The sequence below is a fragment of the Mercurialis annua genome, linkage group LG8 (assembly GCF_937616625.2).
Source record: "Mercurialis annua linkage group LG8, ddMerAnnu1.2, whole genome shotgun sequence".
Taxonomy (NCBI): domain Eukaryota; kingdom Viridiplantae; phylum Streptophyta; class Magnoliopsida; order Malpighiales; family Euphorbiaceae; genus Mercurialis; species Mercurialis annua.
The window spans coordinates 40588415-40613237 of NC_065577.1; the positions used below are offsets into that span (position 1 = coordinate 40588415).

Here is a 24823-nt window from a genome sequence, read left to right on the forward strand (position 1 = left end):
AATTTTTAAATATGAATTTATAATAAAATTTTGTTAAATATTAAATTTAATATTTGTATCACCCATGTAAAAGCCAAATTGGGTTCATTAGTATATTGTTACCTATAAATACCAAAAACTTTGTTTCATTAGTTGCATATAATTGAACATATCTAGCTTATTAATCCCATTTCATGGCAAATCAAAATTCTGTTTTTTCACTTCTTATACTAGTTATTCTAGTAATTAGCTGCAATGGCACAGATGATAACAGAAAGGTTCTATTAAGTATAACATACACACTCTTCTGCTCGGGTTAATTTTGTTTGCGTAAACTTTTTACAGTTTGATTGTCATCGTTCTGTTTTACGCATCTTGATAACTTATCTTTCGTTTTCTCAATAACGGGAGGTTACTCAGTTTATTCAGGTGAATAATTGCTTATGTGGCCGACTGAAACTTATGTGGTGCACAACTTATTAGTTGTCACATAAGCAATTATTGACTAAAATGCGATTGTAACCCCCGGTTATAGAGAAATGAAAGTCGAAATATCAAATTGTAACAAATGAAATGGTGATAACCGAAGCATAAAAAGTCAATAATTCAGTAACCGCAAAAAAATATAATCGCCTTTTTCTCTAACAATAATCTTATTAAGCATGATCATCTTGTTGCAGGTGTATATTGTATATATGGGTGAAATTCCAAAGGGTGAATTTTCTTCATCAGATATTCATACCAGTATGCTGCAACAAGCTCTTGGCAGGTTAATTACTTGAAATTAAAGATTCTTATTTGGTTATAAATAAGTATTTACTAATAGAATTAATATTGTCATAGACTGAGTGACTGACTATTCTAAGGAATTTATTTATTAAACAGTGATGGATCAGATTCTATGATTTATAGCTATAAAAGAAGCTTCAATGGATTTGCTGCAAAGTTGACCGGTGAGCAGATGCTTAAACTTGCAGGTAGGCTGACTCAACATTAATTTACGCCAAAATATAGAAATCGGAAAGTTTCCGTGCAACATATTCTCTTTACAAAAATTTATTATAAATATAGAGTTTTAAAGTTTTATCATAACCAAAATACTAGTAGGAATCGAGAAGTTTTCGTGCAACATAGAGGATTTGTTTAGTATGGAAACCGAAACCTGAAACAGAAAACGGTCTAAACCATATATATTTTATAAAGATACGTTATAAATATAGAGTTTCAGAATTCCATCAGAAATGAAACATCAAATATAGGAGTTGGAAAGATTCTATGCAACATAGAGGATATGATTTAGCATGGAAATGGAAACGCCGAAAGGGAAACAGTCGATACAGTATTTTTTTCTTCCAAAAATAGGGTATAAATACAGAGTTTCAATTAAAAGCCGAAATGTAAGAGTCGAAAATTTTCCATACAACATAGAGGATATAAATGAGCTCTAAGTTCTTCTATTTTCAGGTATGGAAGGAGTTGTCTCAGTATTCCCCAGTGAAAAGAAAGAGCTCCATACAACAAGGTCATGGGACTTCATGGGATTCTCCAAACATGTTAGCAGAAATACTGTGCTTGAAAGCAACATCATTATCGGAATGCTCGACACAGGAATTTGGCCGGAGTCGGAAAGTTTTACAGACGAAAACTTCGGTCCTCCTCCGACGAAATGGAAAGGGATTTGTCAGGAATCTTCCAATTTCACCTGCAACAAGTAATTAAATTCCTACTTTTTGCATATCCTGACATACTTTGAGAAACAAATCCTGACAATTGGAGGAACTATATTTGCAGTATCTAAATTAATTTTACAGAACGGTTACCGATATTTCATTTATTATATTTTGATGACTCAACATTTATTTTTCAAACGACGAGAGATTATTAGATCAATCTAAACTGAATTTCGCCTATGCGGCCATTTGGCCAAGTGATGCGGTGCAATTTGTCAGCCACATAGGTAAAATTGGCTGAATTGATCAAGTAACCTCCTGTTTTTAAGAAAGCGAATGTTGGATTACAGGAATGTAACAAATTGTAAAAATATTTAGCCCTGATATTTTATTTTATGCAGTAAAATCATCGGAGCCCGGTACTATCGGAGCGATGGGTACTTCGGTCCAAACGACATTGTTTCTCCAAGAGATTCTGAAGGTCATGGTAGTCATACTTCATCGACTGCAGCGGGGAACTTAGTCCATCGCGCAAGCATGGATGGACTTGGCTCGGGAATTGCTCGCGGAGGGGTTCCATCTGCTCGAATTGCAGTGTACAAAATATGTTGGTCCGATGGTTGTTATGATGCTGACATTCTTGCAGCATTTGACGATGCTATTTCGGACGGAGTCGATTTAATTTCGATTTCTGTCGGAGGATTTACTGCGAAAGACTATTTTAACGACTCAATCGCTATCGGAGCATTTCACGCTATGAAGCATGGAATATTTACATCAGCTTCTGCAGGAAATTCAGGGCCTGAGCCTGCAACTATGTCAAATTTTGCACCTTGGTTTCTCTCAGTTGCTGCTAGCACCATTGATCGGAAATTCTTCACCAAGGTTAAGTTAGGAAATGGAGACACTTACGAGGTGAGCAAATTAATTTCATTCCTGCCATTTATTCTGCGATTACTTTCAGATTGATCCTTCAAAAATCGTTTATTTATTATGAGGGGTGGACCTAGGAAGAGTTTATTTCGCCGTAACATTTATAGCATTCTCCTTAAAATTTACTATATTTTATCAATTTTGTCTATTTTATAAACTTTCAGTACAATCTTACCCACCTTATAAAAAGATTATGGGTCCGTCACTGTTTATCATGCATGAAAAATATTTCGAGTCTTGCAACTCGGTCGTTCTGTTTCCATTCCCGAAAAGGATTTTGAAAATCTAAAACTTAATGTGCATAGCCTATTCTAGTAAAGTAAGTAGGAAATCGAAAGCGACATAGGACAGACACTGGAAAATTACATGAAACATGGGAAAACGTATTTCATAACTTGTATAAAATGTAGTTTCATCGTTTTTTTCATTTTAATATTTTTGCATTTAGTATTTCTATTTCCGTGCGACATAACTGATTATCATTATAACACTTTTACCATGTAGGGAGTATCTATAAACACGTTTGACCTTAATCACAAAATGTACCCTGTAATTTATGGCGGAAATGCACCGGACGTCAGGAAAGGATTCAACGAGTCTATATCGAGGTAAAAGAAAAATTAAATTTCAGCTAATTATTTATAGATAGGCTAAATTGAATAATTTTGATTGCAGATATTGTATCAAAAATTCCTTGGACAAGAAATTGGTGAAAGGGAAAATTGTTTTGTGTGATTATATAAGTAGTGGAGAGACACAATTAGTAGCTGAAGCAATTGGCACTATAATGCAAGATGGATATTATCAAGATGTAGCCTACAATTTTCCTTTACCAGCTTCCCATTTGAACTTGGATGATGGATTTAAAGTTTCAGAATATGTTAATAGAACTAGGTATTATATTCTACACTACCATTATATTTTAGGGTTAAATGTTAATTAAGTTTTAAACTTTAGCGTATTTTATAATTATAATACGAATTTTAAAACTTCGCAATATAAAACACAGTATCAATTTTTACAATTTGAAGCCGAGCGATTTTTGATAGAAAATACTGATCTAGACACTGTAGTATGCACAATATAAGCTTGAAGGATCTAAATGTATTATTTTACAAGTAAAGGTACTAAGCTGTTAGTTTGCCTTCACTGTCTTTAACAATTTCATGGGCGGCTCTAACATCACCTGTAATGCTAAACATGATAAAGTTTATGATTTGTTTTGTAATTAATATTTACTTTTACTATAAGTTTTAGGATTAATATAGAGGGATGGGTGATATTAAAGTTTCATCTAGCGTTTCAATTTGGTACCAAGACTTTAATTAAATTAAAGTAGTACGAGAATGTTAATTTTAATTTTTAAATCAATATATATAAGTTAAAATGACGGTTTGACATTATATTCTACAAATATAATATCATGTAAGGCGCCACAATCAGATGATGCCTGATATGCGACTGAGTGACAAAATATTTTAATATAATATTGTATCAAATTTAACTAAAAAATATATTGTACCAATTAAATTTTTAATCAGTAACTGATTTAATTGATTTTCTTTCATTATTTACAGAAAACCGAAGGCAACAATATTCAAAAGCGTGGCAAAAAAGGACAAACTAGCCCCATACATAGTTTCATTTTCTTCAAGAGGACCAAATCCAATAACAAAAGACATTCTAACGGTAAAATGAAAATTTTATTCTTAACATTTCACTGAATTATCTACATTTATTATTTCTGGTTTATTGTAACATATACCCTTCAACTTTTGCAGCCTGACATTTCAGCTCCTGGAGTTGACATTTTAGCAGCATGGAGTGAAGGTACTAGTGTAACAGGAATTGAAGGAGATGATAGAGTAATTGGATTTAATATAATATCTGGAACATCAATGGCTTGCCCACATGCAACAGCAGCAGCAGCTTATGTTAAGTCATTTAACCCAACTTGGTCTCCTGCTGCCATTAAATCTGCTCTAATGACAACCGGTAATTACATTAATTATGTTCATTTGTGAATATTATTTCAGTCTGATTTTTAAAATTTCAAGCCACTACAATGTGTTTTTTTTTAGTTTCCTTTTTAATAAAGAGACAACTAAACCGAATTTATAAAGATTTGAGATTCGGCTTTTATTATCTTAACAACGAAACAATTTTGATAATCTTTTCTAACGAACCAAACCCGCCGAAATACACTCCCACTAAGTATTTAGTCAAAACTCTTTCATTTCTTGCAAAATTAAATTTGAATAAAGGGTCAATTTGGTTTTTGAACTCGTGATTCGAGATTAAATAACTAAATTGTGGCTATTTTAATCGATTAAAGATAGTATTCTCTGTTTTTAGATAAATTAAGGACAATATTTTCTATTTTTATGTTAATTAGGGACAAAAATGAGACATTGTAGTCCGTAAACTTGTGCATATTGTATAATTTTATCCTTCATAGAACTAAAATTATAAAGTTGAAGATCGGATCGACAATTTACTCAATTAAAATCTTACTAAATTATGATCTTATAACTAATTTCCTAGTAGATTAATTCTTTCTTCTTCCTTCTTGTTGCAGCTTTTCCTATGAACCCTAAAACCAATCCTGAAGCAGAATTTGCATATGGAGCAGGACACATAAATCCTATAAAAGCAATCAACCCCGGTTTGGTCTACGACACTACAGAAAACCAATTCATTCAATTCCTATGCGGACAAGGCTACACAACTAAACAACTACACCTTCTTACTAATGACAAAACAAACTGTTCTAACTTTCCAAAAACAACCTCTTCTGATCTAAACTTACCTTCTTTCACATTATCCGCCCTGTCGGGGCGGTCCATCGGCCGCGTCTTTCACAGAACCGTCACAAATGTCGGATTAGCGGATTCTTCTTACAACGCAATTGTGAATACCCGAAAAGGACTTAAGATTAATGTTTCACCTGATGTTCTTTATTTCAAGAATGTTGGAGAACAGAAATCTTTTGTTGTTACTGTAATTGCAAAGATGGGTAATGCTTCAATTTCTGGCTCTTTGATTTGGGATAATGGTGAGCATCAAGTTAGAGCTCCTATTCTTGCCTATGTTTCTTCATGATTATTCTATATTTTGGTGTTTAGATTTCAAGATTAATTCAGTTGTTAAATTGAGGTTTAAATGCAAATAAGATCATGAATTATAGCGTGTTTTTCTATTTGGATGTGATTTTTTAATTTTTATACTAAGTGTAAAAAAAAATTATGCGATTATCGGTCGAAAATTTTAGGCCACGTTTCTGAATGTGTACAATACATATCTATATTTTCTGTTATGGATAGAAAAATGTCTTAAAATCAATGTTTTAGAACCAAACTTGACAGGATAAAGGAATATATTTAAATTTAGTTAATCTATGTGCTAATTAAGATATTATATATGTATTTAAATTTTGAGTATATAAGATATATTGTATAATATGTTTATTATTTATTTGATTGATTTGGTGGAACTAGTTAAATTGTAAATCAATCTGTAATATTTGTTATGTTTTGCTTCATTGACGTGTTAAGGTAAAAAAAAAATATTTGCTGAAAAGCCAAAAAAATAAAAATAAAAATGGAGATGCAGGGTATCGAACCCTGTACCTCCCGCATGCAAAGCGGGCGCTCTACCATTTGAGCTACATCCCCAATTGTTGTTGTTTACAACTTGCAAACAATTATAACAGAAAGTGTTGTATCCTAAGCCAATTCTATGTACAAATTGTACTTAAACATATAACAACAATAATAATCCCTTTTTAAAACTTACTTTGCAGTTCTTCATTTATTCATTTCCTACTCAAAAGTATTATATTTCAATCTTTATTTTTGAATTTATACATCCTTTTATTGCTTTATCAAATGGTACAATAAAATGGGATAAAAAGATAAAAATTTGTAGTTTTTTATTTGTTTATCTTTTATAAAAGTTTATACTTCAAATTTCTTTTTTAAATTTATTCATTCTTTATTCATAAAAAAATCTATTTTTTTTATTATTACATCAAATGGTACAACAAAATAGATTGAAAAATATGAATTGAATAGCACAATGGGTTAAAAAGTGGAGTGCAAGTAAGGATTAGTTATACATTGAAGGTATTTGATATTTGAGGTATCCATTTTTCAAAAATATTCTAAAGATTAATTTTAACTTGTTTTAATTTGATTTTTATGAAAAGATTTTTTAAAAAGAATACATACGTAACAGTCATATTTTATTTTGTTTTTTGTTTTCATCTAAAAACTTATTATTTATGTATAATTTGATCTAAGAACTCCCTTACAAATAAAATTATACATCTATGATAATTGTTTAGAAAAATAAGGAAAAAATGGTTGTCATATTGAAAATTCGGCTGCCACATATGCATTACGATCAGATTATTTATGTTGATATAAGATTAAGGTTTAGCACCAAAATAGAAAAAATGAAAATTGATTTACTAAAACGGAATAAAATGATAGTTTAGATATCCATAAGATTAATTACCCTATAGTTTGAATTTCCATCTTTATAATGAACTTGCATATTGAAGTGGAAAAATAAGATTTTCTAAAATCTTTTTAGTACTTGATACATGATGTATACGGATTCTAACTATGAAACAATATTTTGAAATCTGTCATATTCAGATTAAATTTCAATTTGAACATGCGACCTCAATTAAATCAGAATAGTGCTTCATTAACACAAATACACCTTCTGTGAGTAACTAAACTAATCTCTCCGAAGAATTTATGAAATGTTCTCATTAAGTATAATTAATAGTCATATGATTAAGAAAGGCTAATTTTTTTGTTTGATCATTTGGCTGGAGGATTGGCGTTTATAGAAAATTTTGATTCCATAATTCTAACAAAATGTTGTCCATGCACATAGCATTTGAGCAATGATTTATTGAAAGGAAAGAATTTTGGTTAGTTTCTAATGAACGTGAAACTTATGTCTAGTCAATATACAAGACATTTTATATCTTGAACTCCTTATTTTGTTGATTTAGAGCAAATCCCAATTTGGTTCCCCGTCAAAGAAGTTCATATTTTATTGACCAAAATGGTGGCAAAAAACATGTTCATTTTCTTTTGCTTGACTAATTGAAAGATTAATGCACTGTTATTTGTTAATTTCTAGGCATTCAATCTTATGAAACCAAGACAGCCTAGATACTTTGGTTCATAACGAAAATAAATTAGATGACTATAAAAATAAGAGTCCATTAAAATAAAAATAATTAATTTTATATATTATTTAAAGTTGATTATCAATTTATCAAAATCGAGAATGAGAATGGATTTTTTTTATGTATTTTTTTAACTAATATATATAAACTTTCATTCAAATTTCTCTTTATTATTCTCCTTTGGTAAAGTTGACAAAAAATAGTCTAGTTAATAAGTAAAATTCCAATTAACCTCCAAATTATGATCAAAATTTCTAGATGGCAAATTCTAAATCATAACTAAAAGATGAAGAATTTCAAATATATATTTAATGATGTGAGTTATTTTCAAGATACAAACAACATTCCAAATTGGGAGAGAATAAAATGACAAGAAGCTTTCTGATTATGAAGAATTTAAGGTACTTCTCAATTTTGAGAAATTAAATTTCCCTTTTGCCCATAACTTTGCATTAATTAGTGACTACGTACCAAACATTTGCAAGTTGCCATTGATATAGCTTAATTTAATTAAACATTTGCAAGTTGCCATACATTTGCAAGTTACCAAACATTTTTTAATTCGTGAACTTAACCCCACGGATTAAATGAAATTCCAGAAGAACTCTACACATTTCATTTTGTAAAAAGACAGAAATTTTAAATAAATAAATGAACGAAAAAGGCCAAAACTTTGAAAAACATTTTACAAAAGTCCAATTTTTTTAATTTTATTTAATTTGTCCTAAAACGCATGATTTCGTTTTAATAATGTCCAAATATGTGATTTTGCTCATGTGACACCTACGTGTCGCTGATGTAGCATTATACTACACATCAGCTCCATATAAGGAAAATTGTATAGTTTGACATAATTGAAACGAAATCATGTATTTCATGACAAATTGGATAAAATTGAAAATTTTGTACTTTTAATAAACTTTAATGAAAAATTTGGTTTGTTTTGGTCATTTGACCTTAATTTTGATTTAACTCAATACTAACTTTAACTAAATATTTAATGCTTAATTTTAATTTAACTAAATACTTAATGCTTAATTTTAATTTATTTAAGTACTTAAATAATAAATAATTTTTTCTATGTTTACAAATGATTAATTCATTTTCTATTTTGAAAATTAGAGTTATAATTGTTACTATTATATATCAAAAAAATTCTTCACACTCTAGAATTCATTTAAAAATTCTAGAATTTCTACAAAATAATTCATACTATAGAAGATTCTAAATATCACAAATTTTATAAATGAATTTTCAAATGTATTAACTTTTGAACAAAAAAAGCACATTTCACCCTGCATGAAGACGATTTTCAGTTCAATTGGTAAAATCACCAATATTTTTGTAAAAATAACCCAAGCGTAATGTGTATCTTACTCAACTTTCAAATCCTAACACATCAAGAAAATTACTGGTAACTAATGGAGAGGAAGATTTAACATTGGTCTTGTATCCGTGCATATGGTGTGCATTCAGTTCGAACGAAACGAATTAAAATTTTAAGAATTTTTTTCAAAAAAATTGAAACAGCTGAGTCCATTTTTTGATTTGATTTATATTTTTTTATATAAGTATAGTTTTAATTCACGACCTCACTTAAGTTAAAAACGTCTTACCAATTTATTTAAATTTTGAGATTTATTTAATTTATATTAAAAAATTATAAAAAAAAATTTCAGAATTAAAACTAAACAAAATATCAAAAAATAATTATAATATCAAATCAAATTTGTTGAATCGATGTTGTTTGTTTTTATTTTTCCACACCCCTATCTGTGTATATTCCTTAAAATTAAAATAAATGCCTACAGTATATTGGAAAAATGTTGTTTAACTTAACTTGTTATCCCAACTAATGTTGCACCATTTTATTTAGAGTTAAATATAAATTAAATTACGAATATTAGTGTAATTTGCAAATAATTAAATTTTACAAAATTAATCACCAACTTTGATTTTTAACAAATTAGAACACCGTTTTGTTGTTGAAAAAAATGTTAATATGGTTGCTTGAACAGTGTATGTTCTAATATTCATATCATCATTTTTCAAATAAAAATAGCTTGATTTTTTGATTTATTGAAAAAATAAAAATTGACGAGAGATTTTGTCGAGTTTAAGAGTTCATATTGTAATTGCAAAATACGTTAAAATTCATAAAAAAAAATTACAATAAACCCTTTTATAATTATAATTTTCTTCCAAAATTATATATTCAACGTGAAAAAATAAAATTCACCAATTACGTAAAAATATCAAACAATATATAATAAAATGGTGCGATTTTTTTCTCAAATAACAAGATTTCAGTATATTATTACTTATCATAAGAATTCCATACATAATGTTTTGGCTAATTATTGTTACATCTCAAAATTAAGCCTTAAATTAATCTAGAAATTAATTAGGTCTATTTGATGTTCAAAACAAAATAGGTCTTTTTCTTTTGGCCTACCAAAGGAATGACTTAGGCGAGGTACATACGCGTTGCCTTCCATTTATTTTCGAAATTAATTGGATTTATATGTGTATATATAACTTGCAAGCTTATGATAACTATTTCTTATAATCTAAGCAATCATTATTATTAGTTTTATAAAATTCATTCACTAAATTTTATTATAAGCTATAGTTTTTGAGAGAAAAATATGTCTCTGCCTAAGGGTTTTATAGCTTTTAGTCTGCTCTTAATTATGATTGTTCATCAATGCTCAGGAAGAGTAGATGCCAGAGTTTTAACACTAAATAAAGGTAATTATATTCTATTTTAAAATTAATTAAATTCTTAGACTGATAGTATACTGCATATTGCATAGTATATATGTAACTGGATTAATGGCTTTGAAAAATTATATGAATTTTAAGTGTTTTACGATTTTAACACGAATTTTTAATTTTGAGAATTTAATATATAAACTATCTTTTTTTTTTGCAATTCTAAACATCAATCAATTTTCTGTCAAAAAATGTGTTCATCGGGGTAAACAGTATTCCGGTGTCCATATCAGCACTTGTTTAATGGAAAATTTATCAGTGTTTAAAATTGTAAAAACATCAAAAATTGGTGTCCAACTTCCAAAATTGAAAATTCGTGTTAAATTTGTAACACCCTAAAGATCGTGATTTTTAATCAATTAAGCCTATGTAATTTAATAAAGAAACAATTACAAACCAAATTATGAATTATAAGGTGTTTTGTAATTCTAATACAATTTTTTTAACTTTTGCGAAAACTGTTAATTGTTTTATAAATTGAAATACCAAATAATATTTTGATGAAAATACTGTCGTGGACCCCGAAATATTGACATGCTAATATATGTTATAATCTCGAACACAAACTTTCAACTTTCACTATTTAAAAGCACGAATTGCTAATGTCTAGTAATTTGGAAGATTGATCAAGTTTTCAATAAAATTGTTGATATGAATGCCAAAAATGTATCATGCTAATATACATATTCTAACATCCACGTCGGTATCCTTCTATTGAAAAATTGATAAATATTTTGAATTGTAAAAAATTAATAGTTAGTAATTGAAAAAATTAATACAAAAATTAAAAAATATACTAGAATTCATAATTTATATATGAATTATATATTTAACACTGTAGATACAGGAAATGCAAAGAAAATGTTCGGCAGCCTAGGACTGGTATGCAAATGCTGTGATGGTGGTAATGGTGAATGCAGAAGCTCATGGGAGTCTTCATGTCCGAAGCTCCATTGCCTTCCATGGAGATCCTACTAATTATAGTATATATTTTGTGTTCTTCACTTGTATATTGCATATGGATTAATTAACTATATAATGGTTAATTAATAGTATGAATTATAAACTATTTTTCACTTCCACATATACATTTATGGGTGGAACTATATATTGTAGGGCTTAATACATAGTTTGACCCCTGAACTTGTACCCTTTTACCTATCTAACCTCTAAAATTAACGTCTCACCTATCGAACCTCTGAACTTGTTAAATAATCCGATTTGACCCATGAACTTGATAAATATGTAAATATTGAACCCTTCGTGTCCACCTGTCACTTGAAACATTCTAGAAGAAATTGTGTACGGAGGGGTTCAATGTTTACATATTTATCAAGTTCGGGGGTCAAATCGGGTTATTTAACAAATTCAGGGGTTCAATAGGTGAGACGTTAAGTTTGGGAGTTAGATGGGTAAAAGGGTACAAGTTCAGGGGTCAAACTATATATTAAGCCTATATTGTAGTGTCATCTTGTTTTATAATAAGGTTAATACTCCCCCTATTTTTAAATATATTAATTACATTTTTAATATTTATGTCTTACTTCAAAACGTAATACATGTGTATTAATTATCTTTCCTCTCTCTCTCTCAAATCTTATTTTTAAAGTCTTTTATTTATACGATCATGACATGTCCTAAACGGGTTCCAACAATAAAACGGCACTTTTAAACTTTCTACATTCAGATTAATCCCTATTCAAGCTGGACGGGTCCTTTGTGGAAAGAAAAACTCTAACTCCAAATTTTAAATGGTTGCATACATGTATACGATTCGAACCCACAACCTCATTTAAACCATAAAAACGCCTTACCAATCTAAACTCTCTTCTTTCTTATATAACCAACGTGACATTCTCTTTTAAAATCTGGCTTTGGTTATTTTTTTCTTTTTCAAAATCACCGCTATCTTTCAAATTTTTCCAAATACTTTTACTTTACATCAATTGAATAAAAGAGTAATAATAAAAAGAATTTCAAAATTTTATAAATTATTATAATTTTATTTAAAACTTTTAATTTTTATAATAATAATAATGTAATTCCAATATTTTATTATAATTTTAGCTATTTTTTAAATCAATTTAATTTTCTTAATATCTCACCTCAATACAATAAAAAAATTCAATTTATGATTTTATTAAACTTTCTTTTATCAAAAGATACTTATTAAAATTAGGTTATAATTGACAATATTAAAAACATTTGGTCATAAATAAAAATATTAAAAAGTTTAACATTTTAAATAATTTATAAAATTTTGACATAAACTTTTAATTTTAGCAAAAAGGTACACAAACTTTTCAATTTTTGCAATTAAAACCACGTTTGCGTTTTCTTGAAAAAAATGGTGCCATTTTACATTCAAAACAGTATCGTTTTACGTCTAAAATGTGTCGATGTCTTAATTACAAAAATTGGAAAGTTTGTATGCTTTTTTGTCAAAATTAAAAATTTAACATGTGAAATTTGCTGATTTTTGGTGCATTTAGACCTTAAAAAGAGCTACAATTGAAATGTACTTAATAAAGTTGGGTCAAAATCACTATTTTTAGATAAAATTGTCAGAATTTAAAAATATTTTTAAATTATCAAGTAAAACAACTCTTTGTGAGACATAATCTCAAGAATATCAATTTAGTAAGAAAACTATATAGGGGAGGGGGGGGGGGGGTGAATATATAAAAAGATACCGTCAAAAAGGGCACATGCCGAAAGTGGAAGAGGTCTGCCATTAAATAGAAAAGAAGAGTAAATATGATCCATTCTTTTACAGAATTACCTTATCATCTTTCTAAATTTGACATAAATGGAGAAGGAGGAGCATACTTTTGCAACTAAATACGCTCTTCTTTATATAGCCCCCACACAATTTATCCTTAAGGAATTTGAATTGAATTCCTTAGTCAAACAATTGATGCAAAATTTAAATTCAATCCAAGATACTTATAGAAAGTATATAAAGGTAAGTCGGCCGTCAAGTCGGCTGAGAGCCGACTTGCTTTCTGGTCATGACAAATTCTCCGGTTGGCTTAGCAACCACTTCGGCATGAATTATCAGAATTAAGAACTGAATCTGAAAATTTTCATTAATTATAAATGAATTACACTTTTGTTTTTATAAGAGAATAAGCACCACGTGTCTTATCCTTATTTGCCTCTAATACTAACGGCTCTATAACTAACCAATAAACAGTCTAAATAAAATAACTAATCTCTGTTTTCTGTTATTCACAGAAAACATTTCTTCTTCTTCTTTCTGTTTAATGTAACAGCTCTGATTTGCAGTTCTTGATTGCTAAGGAAGTTGAGGTGAGATTCACTGCTTATACTTAACATCCCCCCTCAAGCTGGAGTGTATAGATCTTGTACACCAAGCTTGCTAAGGAAGTTGAGGTAGGCTGAAGATGATAAGGGTTTTGTAAAAAAGTCAGCTAGCTGATTTTCAGAAGAAATTGGAAAAAGATGTAGAAGCCCTGATTGAATCTTTTGTCTGACTATATGACAATCTATTTCGATGTGTTTTGTCCTCTCATGGAAGACTGGATTATGAGCCAAATAACAGGCAGCTTGGTTATCACAGTAGACACTTGCTGGAGTTGAATCTTGAATTTGAAGATCTTGCAACAGATACTGAATCCACTGAATTTCACATGTGACATTGGCCAAAGCTCTATATTCAGCTTCTGAGCTTGACTTTGAAACTGTGGCCTGTTTTTTGGTTTTCCATGATATAAGAGAGTCTCCTATGAAAACACAAAAACCTGTGATTGATTTTCTGCTATCTGGACATGTTGCCCAATCTGAATCTGAGAATGCCTTGACTTTATTCTGATTTATTGCTGAGAAAAAAAGACCTTGTCCTGGTGACTTCTTTAAGTATCTCATGATTCTGCCTATGGCTGCATAATGAGCTTCAGTAGGACAATCCAAATATTGTGATAATTGTTGTACTGAAAAGGCTATATCTGGCCTAGTACTACAAAGATAAATTAATTTTCCTACCAATCTTCTATAAGACTTAACATCAGAATAAGGAGAGCTGTCATCCTTACTGAGTCTTGTTGTAGTAACCATTGGTGTAGCTGCAGGCTTAGAACCTAAGTAGCCTGTTTCTGTGAGTAAGTCCAGGGTATATTTCTTTTGACATAAGTTGATACCAGCTCTTGATCTTGCTACTTCAAGTCCTAAGAAAAACTTTAGATTTCCTAAGTCTTTTATTTTGAATTCCTTATGCAGATAAGCTTTGACTGAGTTGATTTATGTCATGTCATTTCCTGATAAAATTACATCATCTACATAGACAAGAAGGGTTGTGAATCCAGTTTGCTGCATTTTTGTAAATAAAGAGGAATCTGATGCTGCTTGTTTGTACCCTTGTGATAGTAAGGCTTCTGTCAATTTGACATTCCATTGTCTACTGGCTTGTTTAAGGCCATACAATGATTTATTCAATCTGCATACTATGTTAGACTGTTCACATTTAAGACCAAGTGGAATTTGCATATAGACCTCTTCATGCAAATCACCATGTAAAAATGCATTATTTATATCAAGTTGCTGTAAAAACCAATTTTTAGAAGATGCAATGGCTAATAAAACTCTTATGGTAGTCATTTTTGCTACTGGTGAAAAAGTTTCTATATAATCTATACCATTCTGTTGAGTATAACCCTTAGCTACTAGGCGTGCTTTATGTCTTTCTAAAGTACCATCACTATGATATTTAGTCTTATATACCCACTTACACCCTATAGGTACTTTTCCAGTTGGTAAAGGTGTTAATGTCCATGTATTGTTCATAGCTAAGGCCTCTAATTCTTTATTCATTGCTTCTGTCCAACAAATATGCTTTATAGCATCATTATATGTTTTTGGTTCCTTATTAGAATCCACAGACACAGAAAAAAATTTATGTTTGGAAAGTAAATTATCATAAGTAAAAACTTTTGACAGACTATGAGGTGTTGTCTTAGTACAGCTACAAATATAATCCTTTAGAGTTACAGGTTTTTGAGTAATCCTAGAAGATCTCCTAGCTTGGACCAATGGATTATCACAGTTTCAGTTAAAGGACTAACTAGTTCTGGTGGACTAACTAATTCTGTATGACCAGAAATAGGCACAGGTTGTTCTGAATGTTGAATACTAGCTGTATTACTTAATTCTGGTCTTTGTTTTAAAGAATGATCTGTAATATCCATATGTGTATTGTCTAAGACAGGCAAACTTGAAACTGACTCAAAAGAATCAGTTAATGTAACATCCTTAAAAGGAAATAAGTGTTCATAGAACCTTACATCCCTAGAAACAAAAACCTGTTTTGTTTGTATGTTGTACAATCTATATCCTTTGGTATTTTCTGGATAACCTATAAACAAACACTGAGTTGCCCTAGGTGTAAATTTACTCCTATTATGAGCTATGGTAGAAGCATATGCTAAACAACTAAAAATTCTTAAATTATCAAAAACTGGCAACTTATGAAACAAAATTTCATATGGAGTTTTAAGATCTAAAACAGGAGATGGTGTTCTGTTAATCAGATAAGTAGCATGATGCACACAATCAGACCAAAACTTTAAAGGCACAGAAGATTGAAATTTTAATGCTCTAGCTATGTTCAAAATATGTTGATGTTTCCTCTCCACTATAGAATTCTGCTGAGGAGTATAAATGCAGGATGTTTGATGAATAATGCCTTTTGTTTTATAGAAATCAACCATATTAAATTCCAATCCATTATCAGTCCTTATTACTTTTATTTTTGTATCAAACTGTGTTTCAACATATTGACAAAAACTAAAAATAACAGATCTGACCTCTGATTTTAATTTTAATAAAAACAACCATGTAAATCTACTTTTATCATCAACTATTGTTAAAAAATACTTGTGACCATACATTGAATGTATTCTGGCTGGTCCCCATATATCAACATGAATAAGATCAAAACAATTGATTGAAACAGAAGTACTTAATGGAAAAACATTCCTCTTTTGTTTAGCTAAATGACAAATCTTACAATGACTTTCAACAGGCAACTTTATACTTGAATTTATAGATTGTAAACATTTTAATCCAGAATTTGCTAAGTGACCTAGTCTATAATGCCACAAATTTTGAGAATCAACCTTTTCAACTAAAAAATCTGCTTTATTAGAAGAATCTTTATCAGCTGAACTAGTAGACACAGTTGCAGAAATTTTTCCAGAAATCACAGAAACAGAATCATTCATTTTCTTATCATGAAACTGATCTTTATCCAGATGATAAAGACCTTGAAATTCTTTAGCTAATCCAATCATCATCCATCTGATATGATCCTGTATAATGCAAAGATTTTTATGAAGTATAAAACAATAGTTGTATTGTTGAATTAACTTACTTGTAGACATCAAGTTAAAAGAAAAAGCAGGAACATATAACACATTTTTTAAAACCAAATCTTTACTAAACTGCACTATACCTATATGAGTGACAGGAATCTTTTGACAATTTGGTAAAGTTACTGACACATTAAAAACAGTTTTATATGAAGTGAATGCAGACAATGAACAAGCAATATGGTCTGTAGCCCCTGAGTCAATGATCCAAGTTGAGGATAAAGACTCTTGTCTAGAAGTACATGCTGTAAAATTTTTAAAATATGAGTAAGTACTAGAAAACATACCTGTTTTTTCTGTTGTTGGAATAAAGTTTGTTGAGATAGTATTCACTCTAGGTGAGGCAACTTTAGAGACAGACATATTTTGTTGTAGAAGAGATATCAACTGTGCATACTGATCTTGAGTTATAGGAGGTGTAGAGTTAACATTTGACTCATTAGCAGAATGAGTTGCAATATTTTTATCCTGAACTTGACCTTGAGCCATAGTTTTGTCATAACCAAAACCAGTTTCATTACCATAAACCTGCTGTCCTTCATAACCACAATCTTCATAAGAATAAGCCTGCTCTAAACCATAACTATCTTCTTGTTCATTAATAACCATTTCTCCAACTTGATTAACATAAGTCTGAGGCTTATACCTAGGTTTATAACCAGGAGGATAACCATGCTTCTTGAAGCATATATCAACAGTATGACCAGAAAAACCACAATGACTACACATAGGTTTACCAATATTAGGATTAGTATAAAATTTCTTTTGTCCTCCTTGTACATTCTGTCCAGAATTAGAACCCATTGGAGGCCTAAAAAACCTATTATTCTGACCTCTATTACTATTATAAGACTGTCTATTAAAAGAATTAGACTGAGCAGCAAAAACATGAGGGTCAATAGTTTGTGAAACATTTGATCCAATTCCTAATTCTCTTTCATGCTGCAAAGCTAAAGAAAATACTTTGTTGATCTTAGGTAAAGGTTCTAACATTAAAACCTGAGTTCTAATAACAGAATAACCTTCATTCAATCCTTTTAAAAACCTTATTACACAATCTGCTTCTTGATAGTCTTTAACCAGAGTTAAAGCATTGCAATGGCATTGAGGAATACACATACAAACTGGAATCATTCTCATATTAGATAACTCATCCCATAACATCTTTAAATGAGTAAAATAGTCAGTGACTGAAAGATTGTTTTGCTTAAAACTATAAATCTCCTCTTGTAAATCAGAAATCCTAGTAACATTCCCTTGAGAAAACCTATCATGCAAATCTTTCCAGACATCTAAAGCATTGTCTTTCCAAAGAATACTTTGAGCAATAGAAGGAGTTAAAGACCTTAGAATCCAAGAAAGTACCATAGTGTTGCAACGCTCCCAAACAGAAAATAAAGAATCACTCTTTGCTGGAACTGCTATACTGCCATCAACAAACTTCAATTTGTTCTTTGAAAGCAAACACATACGCATAGACCTAGCCCATGAATGATAATTCTGTCCATTCATTAATGGTGAAACCAAGATCAGTGAAGGATTTTCACTAGGATGCAAATAATAAGGACTTGAAGGTAATTCATAATCTGGTGTATTAAAAGCCATTTTTCTTGATAATAACAAGAAATTAAGAACAAGAGAAAATCAAGAAATAAGGAGAAATCAAAACAAGTCTGTTATGATTTTGAAGAAGAAAAAATTATTCAGAAATTGAAATTGTTCTTTATCTGTAAAACAAGAAGAAGAAATAGAATGAGAAATTTTGATTTCAAGATTAAGAACCCAGAAATGAAATAAGAAATCTTGATTTCAAGATTAAGAACTGACAATGAAAAATTAATTCTCAGAGATTGAGAAATTATGAACTGAGAACAGAGAATAAGAAATCTGAAAGAATAAGAAATTAAGAACTGAGAATTTTAGCTTAATTGAGCTTGATTGAGCGGAAGAACTTTGTTTTTTCAATTATGTGAGAGCTCTGATACCATATCAGAATTAAGAACTGAATCTGAAAATTTTCATTAATTATAAATGAATTACACTTTTGTTTTTATAAGAGAATAAGCACCACGTGTCTTATCCTTATTTGCCTCTAATACTAACGGCTCTATAACTAACCAATAAACAGTCTAAATAAAATAACTAATCTCTGTTTTCTGTTATGAATAGCCACCGAACCGGATTGAAGACAGATTTGGATATAAAAAAATTTAAGAACGTTTTGGTGATAAAAAGAAAATTATATGTTGGTCAATTGTTAATGAAAAAGGTACAATCTTTGTGAACACGCTACGTGAGGACTTGAGGATTTTATAAATTATTTGTAAGATGAATATTTAAGATAATTTTTAAATTGCTCTTTTGATATTTATTTTTGAAAAAAATCTTTTGATAAGTAATTTTAAAATTGTTAATAAGGATTTGTTTGAATGAAGAATCGAACTTATAATGTTATTCGAACGAAATCACTTAGATTTGGTCAGATATATAATTCACAAGTCAATTCCGTTTGGAGATAATTTGTTGAGCATCAATGCAACGTTTTAAACATTAAATATTAGTAGATAATTGTCAAAGGAGGAGGAATATCAAATTCTACTTACAACAGGTCTTCATGGTAAAACATACTTTAAACAGGCTTTTAAGTTTGATTAGTCTCAGTTAAAACTAAAACTAGTTTTAATATTGGTTATAATTTGTTATTTCTTCTTGTTAATATATTGATCGTGGAATTATACTTATAGCCAAAATATAACCTTTTAAGATTTTGATTATTAAATTGCTGAAGGGTAAGATGTATGATGGGGTGGTAGTGACAATAATGATCGTTCAATATGAGTTTGAAATGCACACGTATAGTATCTTAAGAATTGAACCAAAAATCTATTAATGAAATTTTTCTTCTCTTTTTCTTTAGTCGATTTTGACGGATCTTTATTCGAATCATAAAAATTTAAAACTTTTTTGATCGGATCTTAATCCTCAACTTGAAAAATAAAGTCTTTATGATTGCTTTTTTCTAATATTTTTTTTAGTGTTGTGTTTGTGTTTTATTAGATCTAATTTGTGGATTCATGTTAAAGATAAGACTTGAAGTTTCACGGATAGAGCGACTTCAAGATCGTATTTTTAACGTTAGAACCATAAATGTATTGGGTGACCCATTTGATGGTTTGAAAAGCCCTAATCGATGACTGTATTTACAGCACTCATCATTATCGTAGAATAGTTCTTTCAATATGTTGAAGAACCGTTGATTTATTGTATTTTCATTATTATTAATGGAAATTTAGCCTATGACAAAAAAAAAATTTAAAGATTATTTGGTAATGGTATGAGACTGAATATTGCACTTATAATGAATGCTCATTGAATTGGTCAATTGGATAAAATTAAAAGATATACTATAATTTCAACGTTTGTTTCTAATTTGAAATTATATGCTGCTGATGGCTTTGTAATTCAGGTATTAGTATTTAGACATAAAAATATGAATGTTCGTATTATTTGAGAATACACCCGAAGATACTTAATCATCAAAATCTTGTTAGTTTAGCAAGTTCAAGAAGTACATTAAGCTTATATAGTTCAAGATCTTTGAATAATTTTAGTTAAGTTTAAAATGAAAAAAAAAAAAAGTAATTTTGTTCAGTTTTTTTTAAGAACGCAAATTAAAATAGAGTTTGTGAAAAATATCTTTGTAATCAGGGGCAGAGCCATGACATAAACAAGTAAAGTAAAGTAACCCACAGAATTCAAATATTTGTACTTTTTCATTTAGTGATAATTTTTTGGTTGGATTTTGATTTTAAGTTTCTATTTTAGTAAACAAAATTTACTTCTTTAAGCTTATGTCGGTTCAGTCATTTTCTTTTCCTTACGTCTCGTGTAATCTCTAATAGATTTGCTTTGTGAAACAAGTAAATTGTCCTAGTTTAATTCAGATTAAATATGTGGTACAGTATTACTATAAATAACAAATCCATCACCTCATAATTTTACTTTCATAAGAAATATTAATTTTCACCATCCTAATTGCCATGCAATCCTCCGCAGAACATTCCCTAATTCCCTTTCAGGCACCGGAGAATCGTCGACTGCCGGAGAGTCGTTGACTGAGAAGAAGACTCCGACAGTTAACTCTGTTGAACAAGAGTCTTCATCCAAGCCAAAACCTAAGTTGCGAATTCGATATTGCGGTTCAACCAAATCTGATCAGAACTTAACGAAAGAATACAAGAAATCTCAACTTGACGGGAATAATCTGAACTATTTGAAGCATATGAGAGTAGTTTCGAAGAAACTATTTTTTGATGAACTGGAAGAAGTTGATCATCAACATCATCTTATTCATCAACTTGCAGATCATCAGGTGATTAACAAGAAACGGACGACGACGATGAAGGTGCCGAATTTTAACTATAACGCTTACGAAAGATGAGATCGAACAGGATTTCGCAGCTGCCAGAATCAAATTGTAGGGAGTTCATAAAAGGAAGAGGACGTTAAAGGTTCAAGAAAAGCTTGATGAGGTTTTTCCTGGTTTGGACTTGTGTAATATTAATTCCACTACTTACACAATTGGTCGAACCATGACTTGATTAGGGTTTCAATTCTTTAAATTGTTGTTGTTTGCATTCATATTTTTAATTTGAAATTATATGTTCATGATGGCTTCGTATTTCAGGTATCAGTATTTAGACATAAAAATATGAATGTTCGTATTGTTTGAGAATGCACCCGGAGATACTTAATCATCAAAATCTTATTAGTTCAGCAAGTTCAAGAAGTACACTGAGCTTATATGGTTCAAGATCTTTGAATAATTTTAGTTAAGTTTAAAATGAAAAAAAAAAGCAATTTTGTTAAGTTTTTTTTAAGAATGCAAATTAAAATAGAGTTTGTGAAAAATATCTTTGTAATCAGGGGCAGAGCCATGACATAAACAAGTAAACTGAAGTAACCCACAGAATTTAAATATTTGTACTTGTTCATTTAGTGATAATTTTTTGGTTGGATTTTGATTTTAAGTTTCTATTTTGGTAAACAAAATTTACTTCTTTAAGCTTATGTCGGTTCAGTCATTTTCTTTTCCTTGCGTCTCGTGTAATCTCTAATAGATTTGCTTTGTGAAACAAGTAAATCGTCCTAGTTTAATTCGGATTAAATATGTGGTACAGTATTACTATAAATAACAAACTCATCACCTCATAATTTTACTTTCATAAGAAATATTAATTTTCACCATCCTAATTGCCATGCAATCCTCCGTCAGAACATTCCCTAATTCTCTTTCCGGCACCGGAGAATCGTCGACTGCCGGAGAGTCGTTGGCTGAGAAGAAGACTCCGACAGTTAACTCTGTTGAACAAGAGCCTTCATCCAAGCCAAAACCTAAGTTGCGAATTCGATATTGCGGTTCAACCAAACCTGATCAGAACTTAATGAAAGAATACAAGAAATCTCAACTTGACGAGAATAATCTGAACTATTTGAAGCATAAGAGAGTAGTTTCGAAAAAACTATTTTTTGATGAACTGGAAGAGGCTGATCATCAACATCATCTTATTCTTCAACTTGCGGATCATCAGGTGATTAAGAAGAAACGGACGACGACGATGAAGGTGCCGAATTTTACTATAACGCTTACGAAAGATGAGATCGAACAGGATTACGCAGCTGCCGGAATCAAATTATCGGGAGTTCATAAAAGGAAGAGGCCGTTGAAGGTTCAAAAAAAGCTTGATGAGCTTTTTCTTGGTTTAGACTTGTGTAATATTAATTCCACTACTTACACAATTGGTCGAACCATGACTTTATTAGGGTTTCAATTCTTTAAATTGTTGTTGTTTATTAATCCATTCATATTTTTAATTTGAAATTATATGCTTCTGATGGTTTCGTATTTCAGGTATCAGTATTTAGACATAAAAATATGAATGTTCGTATAGTTTGAGAATACACCCGGAGATACTTAATCATCAAAATCTTGTTAGTTCAGCAAGTTCAAGAAGTACATTGAGCTTATATGGTTCAAACAAAGATCAATTATAGTTAAGTTTATAATGGAAAAAACCTGAAGTAATTTTGTTCAAATTTTTTTAAGAACGCAAATTAAAATAGAGTTTGTGAAAAATATTTTTATAATCAGGGGCAGAATCATGACATAAACAAGTAAACTGAAGTAACCCACGGAATTGATATATTTGTACTTGTTCATTTAGTGATAATTTTTTGGTTGGATTTTGATTTTAAGTTTCTATTTTGGTAAACAAAATTTACTTCTTTAAGCTTATGTCGGTTCAGTCATTTTCTTTTCCTTGCGTCTCGTGTAATCTCTAATAGATTTGCTTAGTGAATCAAGTAAATCGTCCTAGTTTAATTCGGATTAAATATGTGGTACAATATTACTATAAATAACAAACCCATCACCTCATAATTTTACTTTCAGAAGAAATATTAATTTTCACCATCCTAATTGCCATGCGATCCTCCGTCTGAACATTTCCTAATTCCTTTTCATGCAACGGAGAATCGTTGACTGTCGGAGAGTCGTTGACTGAGAAGAAGACTCTGACAGTTAACTCTGTTGAACAAGAGCCTTCATCCAAGCCAAAACTAAAGTTGCGAATTCGATATTGCGGTTCAACCAAATCTGATCAGAACTTAATGAAAGAATGCAAGAAATCTCAACTTGACGAGAATAATCTGAACTATTTGAAGCATAAGAGAATAGTTTCGAAGAAACTATTTTTTGATGAACTGGAAGAAGCTTATCATCACCATCATCTTATTCATCAACTTGCGGATCATAAGGTGATTAAGAAGAAACAGATAACGACGATGAAGGTGCCGAATTTTACTATAACGCTTGCGAAAGATGAGATCTAACAGGATTTCGCAGCTGCCGGAATCAAATTGTCGAGAGTTCATAAAAGAAAGAGGTCGTTGAAGGTTCAAAAAAGGTTTGATGAGGTTTTTCCTGGTTTGGACTTGTGTAATATTAATTCCACTACTTACACAATTGGTCAAACCATGACTTGATTAGAGTTTCAATTCTTTAAATTGTTGTAGTTTATTAATCCATTCATTTTAATAATTTGAAATTATATGCTTCTGATGGCTTCGTATTTCAGGTATCAGTATTTAGACATAAAAATATGAATGTTCGTATTGTTTGAGAATGCACCCGGAGATACTTAATCATCAAAATCTTTTTAGTTCAGCAAGTTCAAGAAGTACATTGAGCTTATATGGTTCAAGATCTTTGAATAATTTTAGTTAAGTTTAAAATGGAAAAAAAAAGCAATTTTGTTTAGTTTTTTTAAGAACGCAAATTACAATAGAGTTTGTGAAAAATATCTTTGGAATCAGGGGCAGACCCATGACATAAAATTATTTTGAGAATTCTATATATACTATAATTCACAATTTGATATCCTTATTTGAAAAACTTACTTAATAGGTTTTCACTTTCAATTTTATTAACAATTAAAGGCTTCTATTCATTCCATTTGATTTCACTTTCAATTTTGTTCACTTTCAAACGACTAGCTAAATCACTTTCAATTCTATTAACTATTTGATACCTAACTTTTAAACGATTTGATACCTCACTTTAAATTCCGTTAACAATTTGGTATAAAACATTAACAGAAGCCTCCAATTATTTATATAATTAGTAGTGAGAGGATATTAAGTAGGACTTTCAAACAATATTGTAGAGACCTATTTTCCGAATAAGTACAAAATAATAAGGGACTGAAGCATTGGATGGTGAATTCCAAAGAAACTCATCTGGGTGACGAGCTAGCGATCTGCATGTTTGAATTCAAATTGGCTAGATAAGTGCATAATGAAAAATTTGAAAG

General features: G+C 30.0%; 1 protein-coding gene, 1 long non-coding RNA gene and 1 other non-coding gene across 3 annotated transcripts; 2 read left to right on the plus strand and 1 right to left on the minus strand.

The window, feature by feature from the left end:
* The first annotated feature begins 651 nt into the window (after positions 1–651).
* Positions 652–5771, plus strand: LOC126661209 (cucumisin-like). Its single transcript, XM_050355024.2, has 9 exons — positions 652–748; positions 865–956; positions 1444–1690; positions 2051–2564; positions 3087–3190; positions 3258–3476; positions 4160–4271; positions 4364–4577; positions 5161–5771. The coding sequence occupies exons 1-9, from the start codon at positions 675–677 to the stop codon at positions 5682–5684; spliced, it is 2100 nt and encodes a 699-aa protein (XP_050210981.1). The 5' UTR covers positions 652–674; the 3' UTR covers positions 5685–5771.
* Positions 5772–6183: 412 nt separating this feature from the next.
* TRNAA-UGC (transfer RNA alanine (anticodon UGC)) lies at positions 6184–6256 on the minus strand. The gene has a single exon. It is a non-coding gene; the product is annotated as a tRNA-Ala (tRNA).
* A 4075-nt stretch (positions 6257–10331) lies between these two features.
* Positions 10332–12139, plus strand: LOC126660904 (uncharacterized). Its single transcript, XR_007635462.2, has 2 exons — positions 10332–10542; positions 11408–12139. It is a non-coding gene; the product is annotated as an uncharacterized LOC126660904 (long non-coding RNA).
* Positions 12140–24823: the final 12684 nt, after the last annotated feature.